General features: G+C 45.7%; 1 protein-coding gene across 1 annotated transcript; it reads right to left on the bottom strand.

Moving 5' to 3' along the window:
* Positions 1-245: 245 nt before the first annotated feature.
* Positions 246-17364, bottom strand: HNRNPUL2 (heterogeneous nuclear ribonucleoprotein U like 2). Its single transcript, XM_081891452.1, has 14 exons — positions 16720-17364; positions 12402-12534; positions 11824-11897; positions 10892-11031; positions 9617-9707; positions 9389-9501; positions 8723-8986; positions 8046-8168; positions 7518-7649; positions 6682-6850; positions 6351-6551; positions 4606-4700; positions 3937-4044; positions 246-3258 (listed from the first exon to the last, which is right to left on the bottom strand). The coding sequence occupies exons 1-14, from the start codon at positions 17231-17233 to the stop codon at positions 3187-3189; spliced, it is 2229 nt and encodes a 742-aa protein (XP_081747578.1). The 5' UTR covers positions 17234-17364; the 3' UTR covers positions 246-3186.
* Positions 17365-19038: the final 1674 nt, after the last annotated feature.

The following is a 19038-nucleotide window of genomic DNA, read 5'->3' as shown; positions in this document are numbered from 1 at the left end:
GAAATCCGATCTTCACCAATGGATGCAAATGGCTTATTTTGCAGCACCCACAAAAAGATATGCGAAACAGCCTTTCACACTTTGCACACTCCCATTGTTATGTTACTGTCATTAGCCCCAACTATCATGGTCAGTGGTTAGCAGTTGCGAGTACCCCAAAATATCTGGTGAACACCAGGTTGCACAAGACTGCCACAGACTGTATCCATATGCTTTCACCTGAATGAAGAGGAACCTCAAATTGCTTTGGTCTTTGAGTTTTTTATTTTTGGGGGAGGGAGAGAGAACAGACAAGCCAAAAGCATTAAACAACGACACCTAAGAAGTCAGCGCAGCAACAGAAGGATGTGGAGTCAAGCGAATGATTATTTATTCTAAAAATGGAAGTTTTCCAACCTACATATGCCAGAATTGTTAAGGAAAGAAAGTTACAGATGTAAACAACCACACAGTTACATGTTCAATGGCAAAACCCTTTTTTACTGGCCACTTAAACGTTTTACAGTTCGTAAAAACATTTACAGCCTCCGTTTCGCTTGAGCTTTCCATCTACAGCAACTAAGACATACAATCATGAAAAACACTAACAGATTTTAAACAGGCTGAATTTTTTTTCTATTTTTTGTCATTTTTACCATTTCTTTTTTTTTCCTTTCCTTTTTTTTTTTTACAAAAATGTGCAGAAAAAAGAAGACATCTACTAAAGTTGCTAAGATCTCTCAGTCTGATGGTCTAGGATGCGGCAGTTTTAGTCATTCCCTCCCCCCACACAAAAACACACACAGGAAGACAAGTGTGTGTCATTCTTTTGAGATTCTACTTTTTAAAAGGACCATAGCTCCAAAAAGCTATTCCACTGAACAGCATCAGCAACTTCTCGAAGTGATCCCCTGGAGAGGCGTGACCGAGGACCTTCTTGCTTTCATCAAGGCTGCTGGCACTCTGTATGCTGGTAATCACGCCCAAGACCAACTTTCCGCAGCATCAATCTATCACGCTCCCATGCGAGTGTTCAGTTAATGAAGCTATCTGCGTGCGCACTCTCTCTCACACACAACCCCTTCTTCCCCGGAAGAATATTTTCTAGTGGCCTGAAGCATGTAAAATACCAGTTAACTTTGTTATAAAAACAGTTGTCACACAACCACACATTCTGAATACACACATGCACGGAGATAGAAGAATCCTGCTTCTCTCTAACTCCTATACTTGAAAAAAAAGGCAAGAGGGCGAGGAGGTGGCTGTTGCCCTCCACACTCCCTCCCCACCCCACATCAGCCCCCTTTTCAAATGACTTGGCAGGCTCCCCACTTCTGTTATGTCGGGCTGGGATGCAGGAATGAGCATTCTTATTGGGGATGGAGACAAGAACCGTTTGCAAAGGCTGGAAAGAGAATTCTTGTGTAGCCAAAAAACAAAACAAAATAAATTTAAACCCAACAATCTAAAAAGAAAAACAAGTGTTAAAATTTCAAACAGTGAATCACAAGGAACAGAGGCAAATCTTCAATCCCTGTGTCTGGGAATCAGACATAATTTAGTCAAGCTGGAAAAAAGGTGGTACCAAGAAACTAGGGAGCATTTACGCAATGTGTCTTAAGGAAGAACATCCTGTTGTAAAAAGTCCCCCATCGTTCTGTGGAAGAAAGCCTACGATGAAGCAAAATAAATCAACCCACAGGATGAGGAATAGGTCCCCCTGCAACACGCATAAATTCCCACCCATATCCCGGAAAGAACACCAGCCACTAGACCCAAGAAGCCTAAGATTTTCTTCCATCTGCATGACTGGACAAACATGGAAGAGGATGCTTTAAGAATTATAGCTAGGCACACTAGTGTGGTTAAAAAAAGGAAAAAGAAAAGTGGAAGCATCAATAGAAGCCTCTAGGAACTGGAAAAATAATTAAGCTTCATCAAAGGGCCAGGATCAAGAAGCCAACATTTTTCAAGGACACACACACACATATACACACACCTGTCACCCCACCCACCCCACAAGCGCAGATCCACTTTGCCCCTCCCCATGTTCCTATTTACACAGGCTACCAGTTTATCAAAACCACAAGGACAGAACACCCCCCTTCCCCCACAATGACTGTATAAAACCAGTTGGTATTCTCAGCACTAAGCTTCTCAAAAGGTGACAGTTACATGCTTGCAGTTTTGCTTATATACATGTTAGGTGCTAACAATGAGAAGATCCTGCAGAAACCCTGAGAAAAATGTTCTTTCCACTCCACTTAAGAAGAAAAAGAAAAAAAGAGGACAGATACTATAGAGATGATGAGAGGGCCAACTAAGCCTTGGGAGGAAAGGAAGGAGGGTGCAGGAAGGGCACCCAAGGCAGCTTGCTTTGACCCGGGAAGAACTTGGGAACGGGGCGAACTAAACTCCTCTGCTTCCTTCCATCTGATGGGTCACAAATAAGCAAGCCGCTGAGATTTCAAGGTGAGGAGCCTGCAGAAAAGGGAGAAAGCTCAAGAAAAGCCTCTGTGGCCTGAGCGACACGAGGTCAAACAAGCCTCCTGGCAATTCACTGTCTGAAAATGTAGGCCGAACTCTGAAAGAGGAACATCAAGACCTCTCTTGTTCGCTCCCCTACAGGATGGGGAAAGGTTTCCTTGGTTCAACTAGAAGGAAGAACATTCATGCCGCCACCACCCTGGGCTGGAAACATAGAGTGACAATGCTCAGGAAGTGCTGTTTTTCTGCATGAGTTAGGAGAAGCCAAAAGTTGTATCCCATCCCCTTCCCTCCACCCAAACAGCCACCCCCTTATCCCTGCATGCCCTCATTTGCACCTCCCCCTTTGCCATGTGAGCCCTGCACCTCCCTTCCCGTCCAGCTGCTCTATGATGTCATGTTTTCCTGCCCAATCACAGGCAGCGCTAAGTGCTGCTCTCCTGTTTGCGCAAACGTTTTGATTACAAATGTCTAAACTAGGTTTGAAATGTTTTTTTGTTTTTTTTATAGAATAAGACAATATTCTTTTCAACAAACTTTAAAAAAAATTTACAATTTCTTTTTTTTTTTTAACCTCCCCCTCCCGCCCCCCTCAACCCTGCTGCCACTTTCCCCAACAGCCCCACATCCATTATGTTGTGTCTTGGGAAGTGACAGACACCCCCCTGCCCCCCAAATAGAGCCTCGCTGGTTGGCTGAAGGGTGGAGATGGTTGGGGTTTCACCGGTACCCCTGGTATCCTCCATAGTAGTTCCTGTAGTATCGGTCTCTGTCTTGGTAGTAGTTCTGCCACTAAAAAAAAAAAAGGACAATGAGAGTTGTTATTATGCTGCTAGTAGGGTATGAGTGTGCTCAAGAGCAAAGGGCCTCTCATCTCCTACAAAAAACAGGTTGGGCACCATTCATGTTATTTACGTGCTGATGAAGTGAATGCACTGGTGCCCTCCAGAGGCTTTGGACTCTGGGGGGCACCTGGTTTGGGCAAGGTTGGAGTACACAAATAATGGATAATCTAAGATAAGCAGTCCTATTGTAGAGGTGGGGAACTGAAGCGGTGATTTTAAATAGTGCCATGTTGTTGCTTTGAAAGCAGAGGTGGATTAGGACCTGAGGTTCCCTACATCAATTACCTACTTCTCACCCTCCAACCCCTTTCTTTACTCTAGTCAAAGCCAAAAGTTTCTCTTAATAAATTCTGGAACCAAGACTTCTTGTACCCAGAGCTTTTGTGGTCTGGAAGGCCTTTAGATGCAACACTGCTAGAACCAAAGCAGATGAGAGTTCCAGCAGTAGTTGTCTCCAGGAACAGAGACAGCGAAGTGCAAAAACCACTATTCTAAAAGCATGGGACTGTGTCCAACTAGCTTCTGTCAGAGCAGGCCCTCTGACCTAAGTTAGCCGTGTCCATTCATTTCAATATGTCTTCGTAGGACTAACATTGGATACAACTCATGGTATGCAGCCTCTTACCTCTCGGTTGTAGTCCCTGTAGTAGTCTCTGTATCTGTTGTACTCATAATCACGCCCGTAGAACCGATTATAGTCCCCCCTGTATCGCTCGTAGAAGTTACGATATCCCTGTGGATTGAAGGAGCAGATTAGATGCAGAGACATATATCTGGCACTGCCCCTTAACATATAGCCTGTTCAAGGAAAAGTGGCTAACCTCTGGCCTTCCTGGAGTTGCTAGACTTCAACTCCCATCATTCCTGGATATTGGACACACTGGCCAGGGCTGATGGGTGCTGGGCCAGCCACTCTCACTTTATTATTTTTTTATTCTGTTTATATCTTGCCCTTCCTCCCACAGGAGGCCAGTGTGGCTTCAGAGGGCAACTGGAAGAGGATTTGCTTTGCATGCAAAAGGTCCCATGTTTAATCCTGGACGTCTTTGGAATAAGGCTGGACTCTGAAACCCCATACACTGCCAGTCAGTGTAGCACAATATTGAGCTAGATGGATCAGTGGTCTGACTCTCGTCTAAGGCGGCTTCCTAGGTTCAAAGGTCGCTAAGAGGAAATCACTTGAAATTTCACAATATGGAAGGGGGGGAAGTGGCCCCGTTATGTCTTCCTGATTAAGAGTATCAAACCTAACTTATCAAACTTGGGCAAAGAAAATCCAAAGGGATATACTTACACCTCTGTTTCCAGGCTGCCCCCAGTACTGCTGCTGCTGCTGTTGCTGCTGCCCATAAGCCCGATTGTTGTAGCCTCCTCGGCGCTGGCCACCAGCTGGGGGCGGGGAATGTAACAAAACAAAGATGTGTCAGACAGCAGTGCCAGCTTAAGTGAAAATATTAAGAAGCACTGAACAGTCAACCTGGCATCTCTCTTTTTTGTGTGGAGAAGCAGGACTTGAGCCGGGGGGGGGGCAGGGCAGCTCAGGTGCATTCGTTTTTTTTAGGAAGCATAGGCCAAAGATGCAAGAGAACATTCGCCACTTGCAAACACATTAGGATCAGCCAAGGCTTTTTCCTGCAGCTTGCTGGCCAGCCAAACCTCACCCCACTTTCCTAAATTCACAAGGGGGCATGGTGGGGGGAGAAGGATAGACGGTTCCCTTAGAAAGCTGACAACTAATACAACCCATCTTATCCTAAGTGTGCCTATTTCTCCGCAAATGGTGTTCGAATCACTACCCACTGCCCCAATCCAACTCCTCCCGGTCCTCTACCCCAAAGCAAGGTAAATTGTGACCTCCCCACTTCTCCCATCCCCACCGCCCCATGCTTTGCCCCACCTCCCACAGAGCATTAGGCTACTCACACAGCAGCCCGGGAGGGTGCTGCATACTTGGATGCCTGGGCTGAGCTGCCAAAAAGAAAAACAACAACACTCTCAGTGAGAGTTTTCAAGATTTCCAGCCTTCCCCAAAATGACTACAAAGGACCGCCTGCTCTACTGTGGAAGCTACATTTCTGTTATGGGCTTGAGCAGAAGCTATAGAGAAGTAGTGGAAGTGCAAAGCAGAGGGTTAAGTAGCAGGAGACAGATCAGCTGGTATAGAGCCAGAGGTGGGAGACAGAAAGAAGCTGGACGGGGGGGGGGGCAGTAAGCAGCTATGCAAAAGGACGGGGTGGGTGGATGGGGGATTCAAGATGAACCACTCTTGACAGGGAATAAGGAATTTGGGTGTTTCAAAATTGCTCGTGGCTGTGTGATCCAAATGAGAAATCTTGTCTCTGGTTCCTTCTCTGCTGGTAGCCGTCTTTTGGAAAGGAAAGGTGGGAGATAAGACATGATAAATTAACTAAGGGAGCAGATGCCCCAGGCTGTTGCTCCAGAAGGTGGAAACAAGGCTTATAATCAAGGGGGAAGGGGAAATGAGACTGGTACATAATGGGGAGGGGGAGGTGATGAAAGCTTAGGACAGGGGTGGGAAATCTGTGGCCCTTCAGATGTTGCTGGGCTCCCAACACCTCCATCTGCCCCTGCCAACATCATTTGGTAAAAATGGTCACTGGACGGCCGAGCAAAGGAAGCAGCATGAGGTTAGTCTGAATGTGACCCCTAAAACAGACATCAAGCCCGCAGATGTGACTTAATGAATCTAAATAAATCTTAGTAAAAATCTTAGTAAAAAAACTGCTGCAGCCAAGTCCTCTAAGTGTGCATACAATTATCCTGCACGGTCAGAACTTCTCACAAGTACCCTAGGCTCCAAAGGGAGAGAGCTAAACCCACAAGGAGCCAAGAATGAGTTGAACAGGAATTGGGGAAGTCTTTTGGGCAAGAGTGAGGCAAGTGCTACTATCAGAGAGGCACGGGATTTCCTTTGGGACCTGGGGAACCGGAAGCCCACAGCTGTCCTCAGCAAAAAGATGAATGAAGAGTGTCAGGAGTACCTCTGGAGAGCAGCCCTTGCTACTTGCAAACCCTCACCATATCCCTGGCCGCGGTTGCGGTTCTGGCGGTTGCGTTTGTTGCGGTTGTTACGTCTGTTCGTCCGCTTTTCGGAGGGTGGGAGCAGTTTCCTGGCCTCTTCCTTGTATTTGGTGACGAGGGGCTGGGCCTCCTCCTTTGCAAGCTCTTGGTACAGGACTTCATCTATGAAATCACATTTCTCCGGAAGAGAGAAGTTGGCTGGGATCACAGGAGGAAGAGGAAGTGCAGAATCATTAGAAGAAAGTTCTTTTCAACAGGGAAAACAAACCTGAAGCCCCAACACCACCACTTTGCTCGAGTTCCCACAGACCCTTTATGCAGAGGCTACCTTTCATTTCCAGCATCACAGACTCAGGCACATCTTCTCCTTCAGCTTCCTCCCTCTGCTCCAGCCTATCTTCCCAGTCTTCTTCGGTGGGAACCAACACAATCACCTTGCGCACAAAACCCTTGAAAGGGAGCAGCTTCCGCCGTTGTCCAGAATTGTACACATTACACTAAAAGGGAGAAAACATGCGGGTCTTAAAGATAGCAAGAGCACCTCCTCTCAGAAATGGCCAAAAGTCATTAAGGGGCTCCCTGAAACCATAGCCAAGCAGGAATGAAAATGAACCAAAACAGTACAGTCGTTAATTATAATCAGACTTCTAGTGGACTTCCATCAGGGGCAGGAATTGCTTCTAAAAGTACGGTGATAAGTTTAATTCATCTCTCCACATGTTAAGAACTCATCTCCCGCCTTACCCTGTCTTGCTTTTTGTAAAAGCACCCTCCTCATAACCAGTGGTGGGGAATGGATGTTGCCAGCACAACTCTTATCACCCCTGACTGCTGACAATTTTGGCTGAGGCTGGTAGGACCTCAAGGACCCCATGTTCTCCACCTGTGTCCTAAGCATGTATTTAACGGAAGGCTATTATTTGCCCTTCCCAGTAGCTCCTTCTGTTCTGATGCCGTTTTCTGAATGTCACTGCCATCACTCTAACAACACGGAGAAGAACAGGCCCACTAAAATGTTGTGACAAAGACCCTTCCTCACATACCCAGTCATCAGAGAAATCCTGTTTGTCAACTTGCGTGGAGACTGTATGAACACTTTGGATTTTCTAACTTCATTGCCTACCTCCTTGGAACTAAACCCCCTCAGCACTTATGTAAAAATACCTGATCGAGAATGAAGTTTCGCTTTGTCCTGGGAGCAATCTGGACCAGTTTACTAACACAACGGGCAGCTTGCTGAAGCAGTTGGTCTTTAGCTGCAGTGTCCAGGACCTCTTCAACTTCAGTGCCCTTTGTCTGATAAAGGGGGGGGGATATGGAGACAGAACAAATCAAGGAGAAATGTCACGCACACCACAAGCCACTACTTTACACGGTTAAGAGTTTAGGAACTGACAATAGGGATGTTATTCCAGGTCAATTCTGTATTCCAGGGTGTCTCCACCATACTGCCCTGCTGACATTCTTGGGTTGTTTGTGGGTTCTCTCTTGTCTTCTCTAAAACTCTGTCTGTCTTCTACAGAGAAGTGAGTTCAAAAAACCCTTGCTTTTGCTTACATCGATGATTATGAAGGCAAGATGGCCAAGTCAAGGTTTAATCTGCAATTACGCCACCCAATTCGCTCAGACCTCAGATTCACCCTCTGGAAGTATACACAGACTGAAAAGTGGAAGTGACCTCTAATGTCTTACCCTCATTTGGCAGAGAACAATGCCTGTTCCCAAGACGTTGTAGCGCTTATCTTGATTCTCCTGGATGTGCTTCTGTGCCCAGTGGGTTTTCCCGCATCCTGGCAGCCCAACCATAAGCAGCACCTAGAATGGGGAGCAGGAAGAGAGTAAGCAAGCCCACAAATTTAGAAAAGTTAAAGGGAACTGGTGCTAACTGTGCTGTTGGGCCATGCAAGTCCCTGTTAAGACAGCAGTTGCCAAAGCTCCATTAAGATTTCATCTATGCTGTGAAATGCCTTTCAACGCAAGGGGGCTAACCACAGAGAAGGCCCTCTCTTACCACTACCCCTCCCTGCCCTGCAATTAGAACACACAATTTTCTGGACCCTTTCAATACATATCCCCTTCCTATCTAAGGTCACATCCACAACATATGTTTAAAATTCCAATTCTTACCCCCTTCAACAAACTACAGTTCCCAGGATTCTTTGGGGGAAGCCAAGCAGGCTAAATTGGATTTACAGTAAGCGGAATGTGTGGATATGACCTAATTCACCAGAATTAGGTAAAAGACAGAGTCTTCACCGCTAGATTATCCATTAGAGTTAAAAGATTAAGCAGCAGCATCATAACACTGTATTACTGGGACGCAAGAGAAGCCCCTCTAGGAAGTGAAACATGCAAGTCTGTTTTATTACCTCACACTCTCCAGGAGTTTTGGGTGGCAGGGGAGTGCGCACTCGATCCTCAACGGGGACGGCATGGATGAAGATGAAGTCCTCAGGAACTGGGAAAAAAGGCTCCTCTTTCTGGCCGAAGTTCAGCTCCACGACACAGTTTTTACACAGCACATGCGGCAGAAGAGCTCGGTCGCCGAGCAGCTCCTTGTTGATCTGGAAGGCCACACCTAGGTCCTCCCCATTCTTGGAGAAGGACAGCTCCACCTCTTCACTGTCAAAGTTCTGTAACACAGGATGCGCAAGCATGTGACCGGCAAGTCCCCGTGGAATGGGCACACACACACCTTCCTCACACTGTCACATGCTTTCAAAGCCATGTTCTAATAGCCTCCTGAAGACAAAGCAATGGAAGGCAAAGCTGGCTTTTAGCTGCCCTGGTTGAACACCACAGCCAGTTATGGGGACGTTCTAGTAAGAAGCATTAAGGCAAACCTCGTGACGGCACATGCAGTGCACGGTTGTCCCCTGAACGGCACTGCATCAAGGAAAGGAGCAGGAGTTAACTTTGTGTTGTTAGTTACACCTTGGCTGTACAGAACCTCATTTTCCCCTACCCCGGCCTACTCCGAAGATACCGAAGCGGCCCCTCAAGAGCCGGCCCGAGGCCTCGCTCACTGCACTTACAGCAAAGCAACCGATCACATCATTCTCCCCAAAGGGCTGACCAAAGTCTTCGAATTGCCCATTTTCAGCCTTCAACCCTCGTCCATCGTAGCCATAAGAAAACTCATCCTCACCTAGAAGAGAGCAACACTTACTATGGTGACTTCACCTTGAGAACTGCGATTTCTTCCCCCAGGCGGCGCCAGCTTAGTTGCGCTGCATTGCTGCCGGAAAGGAGGTACTGCTTACCTAGCTGTGAACGAGAGAGATCAACAGACCATCCAACGCGAAGCAACTGGTTCTCTGTGGACCCTTCCTTCAGCGGGAGGTTTTGTGTCACCTAAGGCAGATGAAGGGGCGAAGCCCATTTGAGAAAAATGTTAGGAAGCTTGTAGAAAAGGTTTGTGTATGCACCCAAGTCCAATTGCAAAACGACACAATGATCTTTATTTAAATATCAGCCCAAGAAGACCCAAAATGGCCCTCACAGATGATCCCATTTAAGGCAACTTCTGCAGTACAAAACATCTTCCTCCAACCAAAAGAAAAGAAATATATAATTCACCATTATGTTCTGATTACACATTATACTACTGCCTTCTGCTTTGATTGGGTAAGTGTTCTGTATTTTTATTCTTCTGTTCCTTGGCTGGAATCCAATTTATGTTGGAGGGCTGGGGGTCCTCCAGAGCAAATCTGGTTGGGGAGCCTGAATGGAGGAAGTGGAATTGCCAAAAAATTCCCCCCCCCAGCTGCTAATGGGTGCCTTTCATCACTGGAATAACACCAACTGGATTATACTATGTGTTTTTAAAGGACACATTTGCAGCTATTGCTGTGTTGCTTTTTGCTTTTATTGCAATAATTATTTTTTTGTTCTAAAACTGTGGATCACCTAGGCAACATTTATTAGGCAACCTAAAAGTGACCTAAATTAAAATAAACTAGTAACAATACCTCAAGCCTCAATTCCTTGGCAGATGAAATTCACCTATCCAACATGTGACACTCTCTCTCTCTCTCTCTCTCTCTCTCTCTCTCTCTCTCACACACACACACACACACGTGTTGTGTATACATATATACATTTATTGGCCCTGAATTTTGTCATCGTTATAAGCTGTTGTGCAGGCCCAACTAGCAATAGGAAGTGAAGGAATGGCAACATAAACTTTGTTAACTTGCGCCTCAACAACCTTCACAGAAATGAGACTCCACTTACTTTAAAAACAGAACTGTGCAGTAAGAGTTGTATCCAACAATAAAAATTAATAGACCCAGGTTAGTGATGTCTATTAATTTTAATGAGCGTCCTCTGAATATGACTAACAATGACTCTTAAATGTCCACTTCATACTGATCTGGAGGGGTCCAAGTGCTACACTATGCCATTCACAATGAAAAACAACTCCAAGCTGCAGCCGGTTGAAATGATCACTCTAACTAGCTCAGACCACACTTGCTGCTGAAAGCTCCAAGAAGTCTCAACGTGGATTATGTGTTCCCCTGAGGAAACGTCCTTACCTTTGCCTCAAAGCAGACCTTCCCCTTTTTCACTCCATGTGTGCTTCTTGCCCCAGACCACAGATTAGGGAACTTCTCGGAGAACAGAGGCTGGCCTCCGTAGCGGTCCTTGGTAGCTCTGAAGTGGAGATCGGATGTATCTGGGCAAGAAAGGAAAGCAGGATGCATTTAAAGCCAGCATGTGTGTGATGTCTGCCATTGCAAAATAATTTCAAAAGAGAAACCTGAGATGTGGATCAGTGATCAGATTTTGAGGCTTTCTGTAATCCTTTTGTTCATAATGACTTCTAAACTCCTAAACATATCACCACTGAAGTGCCCAAATCCTCTCAGGTTAAGTTACAGAAAAGGTATACATTGTAGGGAACGTAGAAGGGATTTTTTTTCCCTGTTGGGAAGGACACGTTCCTTCCAGGGATAATTAAGAATCACATGCAGATGTTGGGAGCAATCTGAACAGGTAGGAGGCCAGGCTTGCCACCTCACTGGAGGAGGAACAGATCACTCTTGTAAGAGGACTAAATTCATCACTTGTAAAGGGCTTTTCTCCCACACCTTCCATTTTTGCTTCTCCCAACCCTTGCCTTATACAGTGAAGGGAGAAATAGGATAAAGACTTAAAAGAATTTGAAATAATGAATCTAGGTTAGTAATGTCCATTCAATTCAATGAGTCTACTCAGAGTATGACTAACATTTAATACAACTCCAGGTCTTTTAAGTTCTATACTACTTAGGGTTGGCAAACTGATCAGAGTTATAGCAAGGCTTGCTATCTTGCTTTTATTTTTTTTTTTTAAAAATGAACAAAACAAAAAACACAAAAACTTTCCATTGCAGCCTTACTATACTACAGCAGACCTGACTTTTCTATGAAATTATATTTAAATTTGTCATTACACAGTTCACATAGCATACAAAATAAGCACATACATGTGTCCAGGATCACAGTATTCTCATCATCCTCTTCTCTAGCCTCCTCCTCTGGTGGTGGCGGAGACTTGGATCTATATTGAATATAAAGGAACAACCAACAAGGTCACATTAAAAAAGCATCCAGTAAAAAACTGGTATGTAGAAGAAAACAAAGCAATATCACAAACACCATGATAATCCCTGGAACCTCGTTCTCACATCTGCTTGCCCTTCATCCTGATTTAGCATTCTTTTCAAACCAGATATTAAAACAATCTCTAGGTAGTCAGAACAAGTCAGGTTCATGGTCCATGTTCCTATGTTGTTTGACTTTGATACTTACAAGAGTTTGCTTCAAAGACACCACCCTCTGGTTCAAACACAACACTAAGCCACAATTCTGCAAAAGTGAAACTAAACTCTGCCCAAGTCCTCCTCCCAGCCATGTGGGATGAGTGTGTGTGTGTGTGTGTGTGTGTGAAATTGATGCTTTGCTTGTGTTCATTCACAAAGCACTAAACCCACAGTTTAGTGTTCTGTATGAACTTCATTGGCCACCTAGCATGAATTTCTGGACAAAATGACCCACATCTCACCGGCTATTATATGCTTCCTCTCGGAACTCATAGTAAGCACGGCCGTGCTCGTCCTTCTCATCCCGCTGTCTTTTTAGTCCATGGCGTTCTCCGTCTGGTCCAGCCTGCTTTGCTTTCTCATCATCCTCATTTGCTGTAAGAAAACACAAGCACAAAAACAAAAGAAATTTTGTTGAAAGCAAACACACTTGCATGTATAAGCCCCTTCTGGCCTCTCTTACCTTGGAATGAAACACACATAAGGTGTTTATCTAGGACTCCTAGGGTAGCCTAAATCCCCTGTGATCAACCTAAGGGAAATCTTTATAAACAAGCCTTGTGTCTCCTTTTTCGCTAACAGTTAACCATGGATTTAGTGAGGCTCCTGGAAGTCAAAGTGATATGCTTCATTCTTCCATTTTGGTCTGTGGGCAGATGTCTTACATTTTCTGATTCTCTCAAGCCTCCAGTTCTTTAGCGCACGTTTTATTTTACATCTACATCAATAAGGTCTGCAAGCTTTCAGTGGCATTATGCCTGATGCAGAAGATAGGAACAAAGCCTCCACATCTGTAAGACTGATGCAGGCATGTGTTAAGTACTAGGGTGACACTTCATACTGCAAATCAAATTTCAAAACAGATTTATGGCAAAGATGTGACACACCCTAAGCCCACATGTAGATCTTGAGGGTATTAAGTAATGTGTGCCTAAGGATAAATTCCTATTTCTTCCTTTCGTGTCAAATACTACTCAGAGTGCCCCACCACCATTTTCTCATCAAAACAGGGTTCAATGTATTTCCAATTTCTAAGGAGAATGAAGCATATGCTAAATATCAGCATTACTCCCAATATGTTAATTGCTTTATCAAGAAACAGCATAGTACTAAATAGGCACAAGAAAGACCATTTACCTCTGAATAGCCTATTTCAATGATGCACCATAACATGTCTTTTGTAAAAGCATATTTCAATTTGCAACCATAGACAGGTAGCAAAAGTAGTGCTAGCAAACAGCAATCAGCAACCACACAACTTAGGAGCCACACATGGAACTGCTATAACCTAAGCCTATGCATGTTCCCCTAGGAAGTAAGCCCAGCTATAGTCAATGAGGTTTACTTCCTAGCAAGTGTTTAAGATTGTAGCCGAACTGCCTAGCTTTCTTAAGAATAAAACAAACCTTTAGAGACAGTACAGCAACTAAAGTTTTCCTCTTGAGAATCTGTCGTGTGGTCTCATGAACTTGATAACAGCCAAACATCACCATGCATAAATCTGAAATACTAGTTTTCCAAACCAATTTTTCAGAGTGTTTACCACTTAACCAAACAATGCACATAAGTCACCCTTAGTGCATTTCGTGTGAATAAGCCTGGAGAACATACTTTGGTTACCTGCAGCTGCTTACAAACTGAGAATACTTTTTATAGCTATGCTTGGATACCAGCAGGTTTAAAAAAAACCTCAAGGACAGTTTATTCCAGAAAAAAAGAAAGAAAGTAAAAGAAAGTAAAAGTATCAGAGACTGAAAAGTCTGATGTGCTTTCCCCTAAACACACATTTGGCAGCAGTACTGAATAAAACACTTTCAGCAACTTCTAGTTCAAGGCCCAAGACCACGGCACTGCACTACATCAGTGTACTTAATAGGTCTTCTTAGCAAACTGATAGCCCAAAGCAGTGAGAATACAATTTACGAGTCCTAAGTACAAATCACACCTTTGCTGTGAACTTTTAGGCATCCGTATACAAGCGTCACATCACAACCACAAAATGCTAATGTTCAGTGATTTGAACACTTAAAATGCATAATATATTTATAATGCATTTATTATGCTAATGTTACTTTCCTGTGGCAAACATTCAGAAATTGATAAATTGTATAAACAACCCTCTCTCTCCTGTCTACCAAGTGTAGAAAATTGAATAATAATTATAATTGCAACATTACTAACATTTATACACACAATCCATCATAGATGAAACTTTACAAAGAATCTTACCAGCAAAACAAAACAAAAAGATCCCTGTCCATAGGGAACTAGCCCTTAAGAATTTAATCTAGTAATTTAGACTCCTCACAAGTGCTACACACGCGCACACACACACACACACACATTTTCATCCTACTCCTCCTCTAAGGAGCTCAAGGTAGAGTACACAACCAACATTTTTTTCTTACAACAGCCCTGTTAACCAGGATAGATTGGGAGAGTGAACAGCTAAAGGACAGCACTGAGCTTCATGGCTGAGTGGAGATTCAAATGAAGGACCCCCTAGTCCAGTGATTCTTAGCCTTTTTGGGGCCACAGACCTCTTTAAGAATCTGCTAAAACAGGCACCCCCAAACTTGGCCCTCAAGATGTTTTCGGACTACAACTCCCATCATCCCTAGCTAACAGGACCAGTGGTCAGGGATGATGGGAATTGTAGTTCCAAAACATTTGGAGGGCCGAGTTTGGGGATGCCTGTGCTAAAAGCTATTGACCCCTTCCTCAGAAATCCCCCCCCCCAAAGACAATTCTCAAAGTAACAGGAAGTAAATGAAATAAAAAATCTTCTCTTTATGGGCCTAGTTGATAGCCGCCGCCCCCCAGCTCATCCATGGCCCTCTTTGGGGTCCATGGGCCACAGATTAAGAACCCCTTGTCCTAATTCAATCTCACACTCCTCTACTCCAAGACTGTCTCTCATATCTTAATAACCTTATTTACACCAACCCTGACAAAGTATAATGCCCATTTATGGAAAGGAAAAAGAGACAGGGCAGCAAATATATTAGGACCACAGCCATAATTTAAATTAGATATTTCCTGACTTACAACAATTTAGCTACTACATAGATTATTATTATTTTATACTGAGCCATTAATGTGCACACCTCTTCACAAGAGCTAATTTCTTATGGACCACTTACTGCCAGCCAAAGACTGGGATTCTTACAAAAAAATTATTTATACACAATTAAGTTCTATCGACTTCTACTGTATTTTTTACTGTATAACAAAAAAGGTCCCTGCCCCGAGGAGCTTCCAATTTAAAATTCAATTCAGGGGGAGGAAAGAGAAAAAAGATGGAAACAAGCATCAACAGAGAAGTAGTTCAGTTACTATTACAGTGATATATATACAGTAATGGCTATATATGAGGGAAAAAGTACCATGACTAAAAGAGCTATAATAACAGAAAATCTGGTGAGACAGTAGAATTGTGACATTTCTATGCTAGGTCAACTGCATATAAATTGCACACTGGCTATTCACAACAGCGGTTAATTGGTGATAACACCATCTTCTGCAGCTATGAATTTACCTGTTGGCACACAATAAACCTGTTGAGTATTTTACTTTTGTTCTACAACAAGTCACTGGGCCATTAGAGATCTACCACAATACACATGTTTACTCAAAAGCTAATCCTATTGTGTTAATTGGGAGCTTACTTCTGGGTAAAGTGCACACAAAAATACAATTCAACAGCCAAAATCCTATACATTTTTACCCAGAAGCGAGATTCACTGAAGCTGCAACCCTGTGCATCCCATCCATATGCACATTAATGTGCAGGTTAGCACCACCAATCCAACACAAGTTAATTGCAAGTAAAAGATGCACAGGCTGTGCTGTGGCATAGCTGCCCTTCAGAATGCCTCACAACGAGGATAAGAATGACAACACAGGGGTGACAACAAATAAAAGCAGCATTAGTGGTAACAGAAAATAGGTTGAGATACCTCTCAACAAATAGGTAGTAATAATGATGGCAATACGTAGGTAGAATAAACACAGGGTGGTACCCAACTATAGTGATACACGGGGTAGATCCAGTTAAATTAATAGACGTTACTAACTTGGGGCCATTTATTTCAATGAGTCTAGTTTGCAGAACACGGTTGCATGCAACCCTAATACTACAACGTATAAGTATCAATAACAATGAGGATGCTGATGAGAAACGAATAAAGACACGGGGCTTTACTGTGTGCTTTCATCCGACGTCAGCCCTGCTCTGAGGAGGCCCATTGAAACTTCTGCTAAGTTCACTGATCCGAAATGGTGCACTTCAGGAACGGTTCTCGCCTATGAAATCAATGGACTGGGGGGTTGCATCCCACGCTCGCCCGCTGGAGTGCATCGACACCACCTGCATCTGGATCCGCCCGTTTCAGCTCGGGGAAGCTCCTGAGCAGAACTTCGCCGGATGCGTCCCCTAAACCAGAGGCAGCCCACCAACAACGTAGGCAGGAGCTTTGCCTGGCGGCCAACAGCCGCGATGCGAAGCGACCGTTACACTCCGCCCCCCCCCAACCAGCCCAGCCACGATTCCCGCCTTACCCTCTTGCTCGGCTCCCTCCTTGGCCGCCGCCTCTCCCGCCGCCTCCTCGCCAACCCCGCCGCCGCCGCCTCCTTCCTCCTTCGAAGGCCGCTGGGCGCCGTTGACCCCGCCGCCGCTGCCGCCTGGCTGGGCCTGGCCTTCGTGCTGCTCGCCGGCCTGCTGGGGCTGGGCCTGGGCCTGGCCGCCGCTCGCCGCCTCCCGTTGCTGCTCCTCCTCGTCCGCCAGCAGCGCCTCTTCGTCCTCGTCCTCTTCCTCGTCCTCCTCGTCTTCTTCGTCGTCGCCGCCGCCCTCGTTGTTTTCGCCGCCTCCCAAGCGGGGCCTGCCGAGGCTTTGCCCGGCCGCCGCCGCGGCTGCCGACTCCGCCCCGGCCTCCTCAGGCCCGGCCGCCAACATCTCGGCGTCCAAGGCCTCCTGGAGCCGCTGGGCCAGCTCCACTTTCAAGCCGCGCGAATCCAGGCCTCGCCGCCCGAGCTCGGCCCGCAGCTCCGTCACCTTCAGCCGCTTCACGTCCATGGCGCGCGCGCTCCGCGGATGAGGGGGGGCGGAGGAGGAGGGAGGGGGGAGGAGGAGGAGGAATTAAGCGAACGAAAGGCGCTCCGGAGGGACTGCGCCTGCGCGGGGCTCTCACGCTCGCTCGCTCTTCCCTCAGCGGAGGCCTACACCCCTGCAGTCCGAGTTCGGCGCGCGCGCCCGCGCCTGCGCCGTCCACCAGCGCTCCCCCCTCGACCACGGCTCCCTCGCCTTCGACTACTTCTAACGCGCAAGCGCAGCCTGGCGAAAATGGCTGCCGCGCAGGCTCGGAGGACGGGCCGGCTAGGCAGCGAGGCGCATCGCGCAGGCGTAGATAGCCAGCAGCCCGTCGACGAGGGCAAGCGGCGCAACAACGCATGCGCTTCGTTGCGGCGCATGCGCGCTTGCTGCCCCTTCGCGTCCCCGCCCTCTCCTCTTTCGATCCCACTGTAATTAAAAAAGGTCCCTTTAGTTCACGCGGCCTCGGTTGATTTTTTTATTTACTCAAACGATCTGTTAAGCACCCCTTTTGCTTTGAACTGTGCATGCGTTTTCCCGCGCCTACGTTGCACAGTGATAGATTTTGGGCGGGCAGCTAACGCCCGTTGGGGCGGGCGTATTACAAGAGGGGAATATGAATTTTTCTGATTGGCTGAAATTCACCAATCAGAATATAGAGCTCGCAAAGTTACTCTGCCTAGGAACAGTCCAAGCTGCTTTTTAATTGGGCGGCTTCTCTCGAACCTTCTTATCCTCTTCTTTTTACCTCAAATTGAGGGCGCCGCCATCTTGCCCTTAAAAGCCTCACGTTAAGAAGAGAACCGTTGTTTTCTCTTGTTGCCCCTGGCAGCGACTCTTGCGTTTTCAAAAGTTGCAGTTAAATTATTACGTGTTGGCAACTCTTTAAAGACACAACCCTTGCTAGTAGCAAGGTTTATTTATTGAATCTTTTACACTCCACCTTCTCTCTTGATCCCCCAAAGCAGGGGTAGGCAAACTAAGGCCCAGGGGCCGGATCCGGCCCAATCGCCTTCTAAATCCGGCCCGCAGACGGTCCGGGAATCAGCATGTTTTTACATGAGTAGAATGTGTCTTTTTATTTAAAATGCATCTCTGGGTTATTTGTGGGGCCTGCCTGGTGTTTTTACATGAGTAGAACGTGTGCTTTTATTTAAAATGCATCTCGGGATTATTTATGGGGCATAGGAATTCGTTCATATTTTTTCCCCAAAATATAGTCCGGCCCACCATATGCTCTGAGCATAGGTGTCAACGTTTCCCTTTTTAAAAGGGAAATTCCCTTATTCAGAATAGGATTCCTTGCAAGAAAAGGGGAAAGTTGACAGCTATGGCTCTGAGGAACGGTGGACCGGCCCCCAGCTGAAGAAGGTTGCTAACTCCTGCCCCAAAGTGCGACCAAAAACACACAGTACTGTACAGTAACACAGAGGCTCTCCCTCTTTTTTTCTCACTTCATCACCTCCGAGCATTTGTATCTACCACGTATGCTGTGTAGTTTCATGCTTTGTGGATGTGCCTGTAGTGCATCAAGAACTATGTGGGGGAAAAACAATGTCTTAGGTCAATTTGGTAATCTCATTAAAAAAAAAGAAGGATTAGGTCCAAACTACACACGTTGGCAGCACGACACCACCCACCGTCTTCAAATGTTCCAGCCATGTCAGTGGCAGGAAGTGGGCATGACTGGCAGCACAATCCCATACCTTCCAACATTTCTCTAATGAAAACAGGGGCATCCCATTATTATTATTATTATTATTATTATTATTATTACCCAACCAACTCTG

The sequence above is a fragment of the Podarcis melisellensis genome (genome assembly GCF_964234715.1).
Source record: "Podarcis melisellensis genome assembly, chromosome: 16".
In the NCBI taxonomy this organism is placed as follows: domain Eukaryota; kingdom Metazoa; phylum Chordata; class Lepidosauria; order Squamata; family Lacertidae; genus Podarcis; species Podarcis melisellensis.
This window is presented reverse-complemented; position numbering and strand designations above follow the sequence as displayed.

Coding starts and splice junctions, on each gene's coding strand:
- HNRNPUL2 (XM_081891452.1), bottom strand. CDS start 17,233: ATGGACGTGAAGCGGCTGAAGGTGACGGAGCTGCGGGCCGAGCTCGGG. Junction 9,708..10,891: donor AGGTCTGCTTTGAGGCAAAG/GTAAGGACGTTT, acceptor CATCTGCCTTAG/GTGACACAAAACCTCCCGCT. Junction 9,502..9,616: donor TCTCTCTCGTTCACAGCTAG/GTAAGCAGTACC, acceptor GCTCTCTTCTAG/GTGAGGATGAGTTTTCTTAT.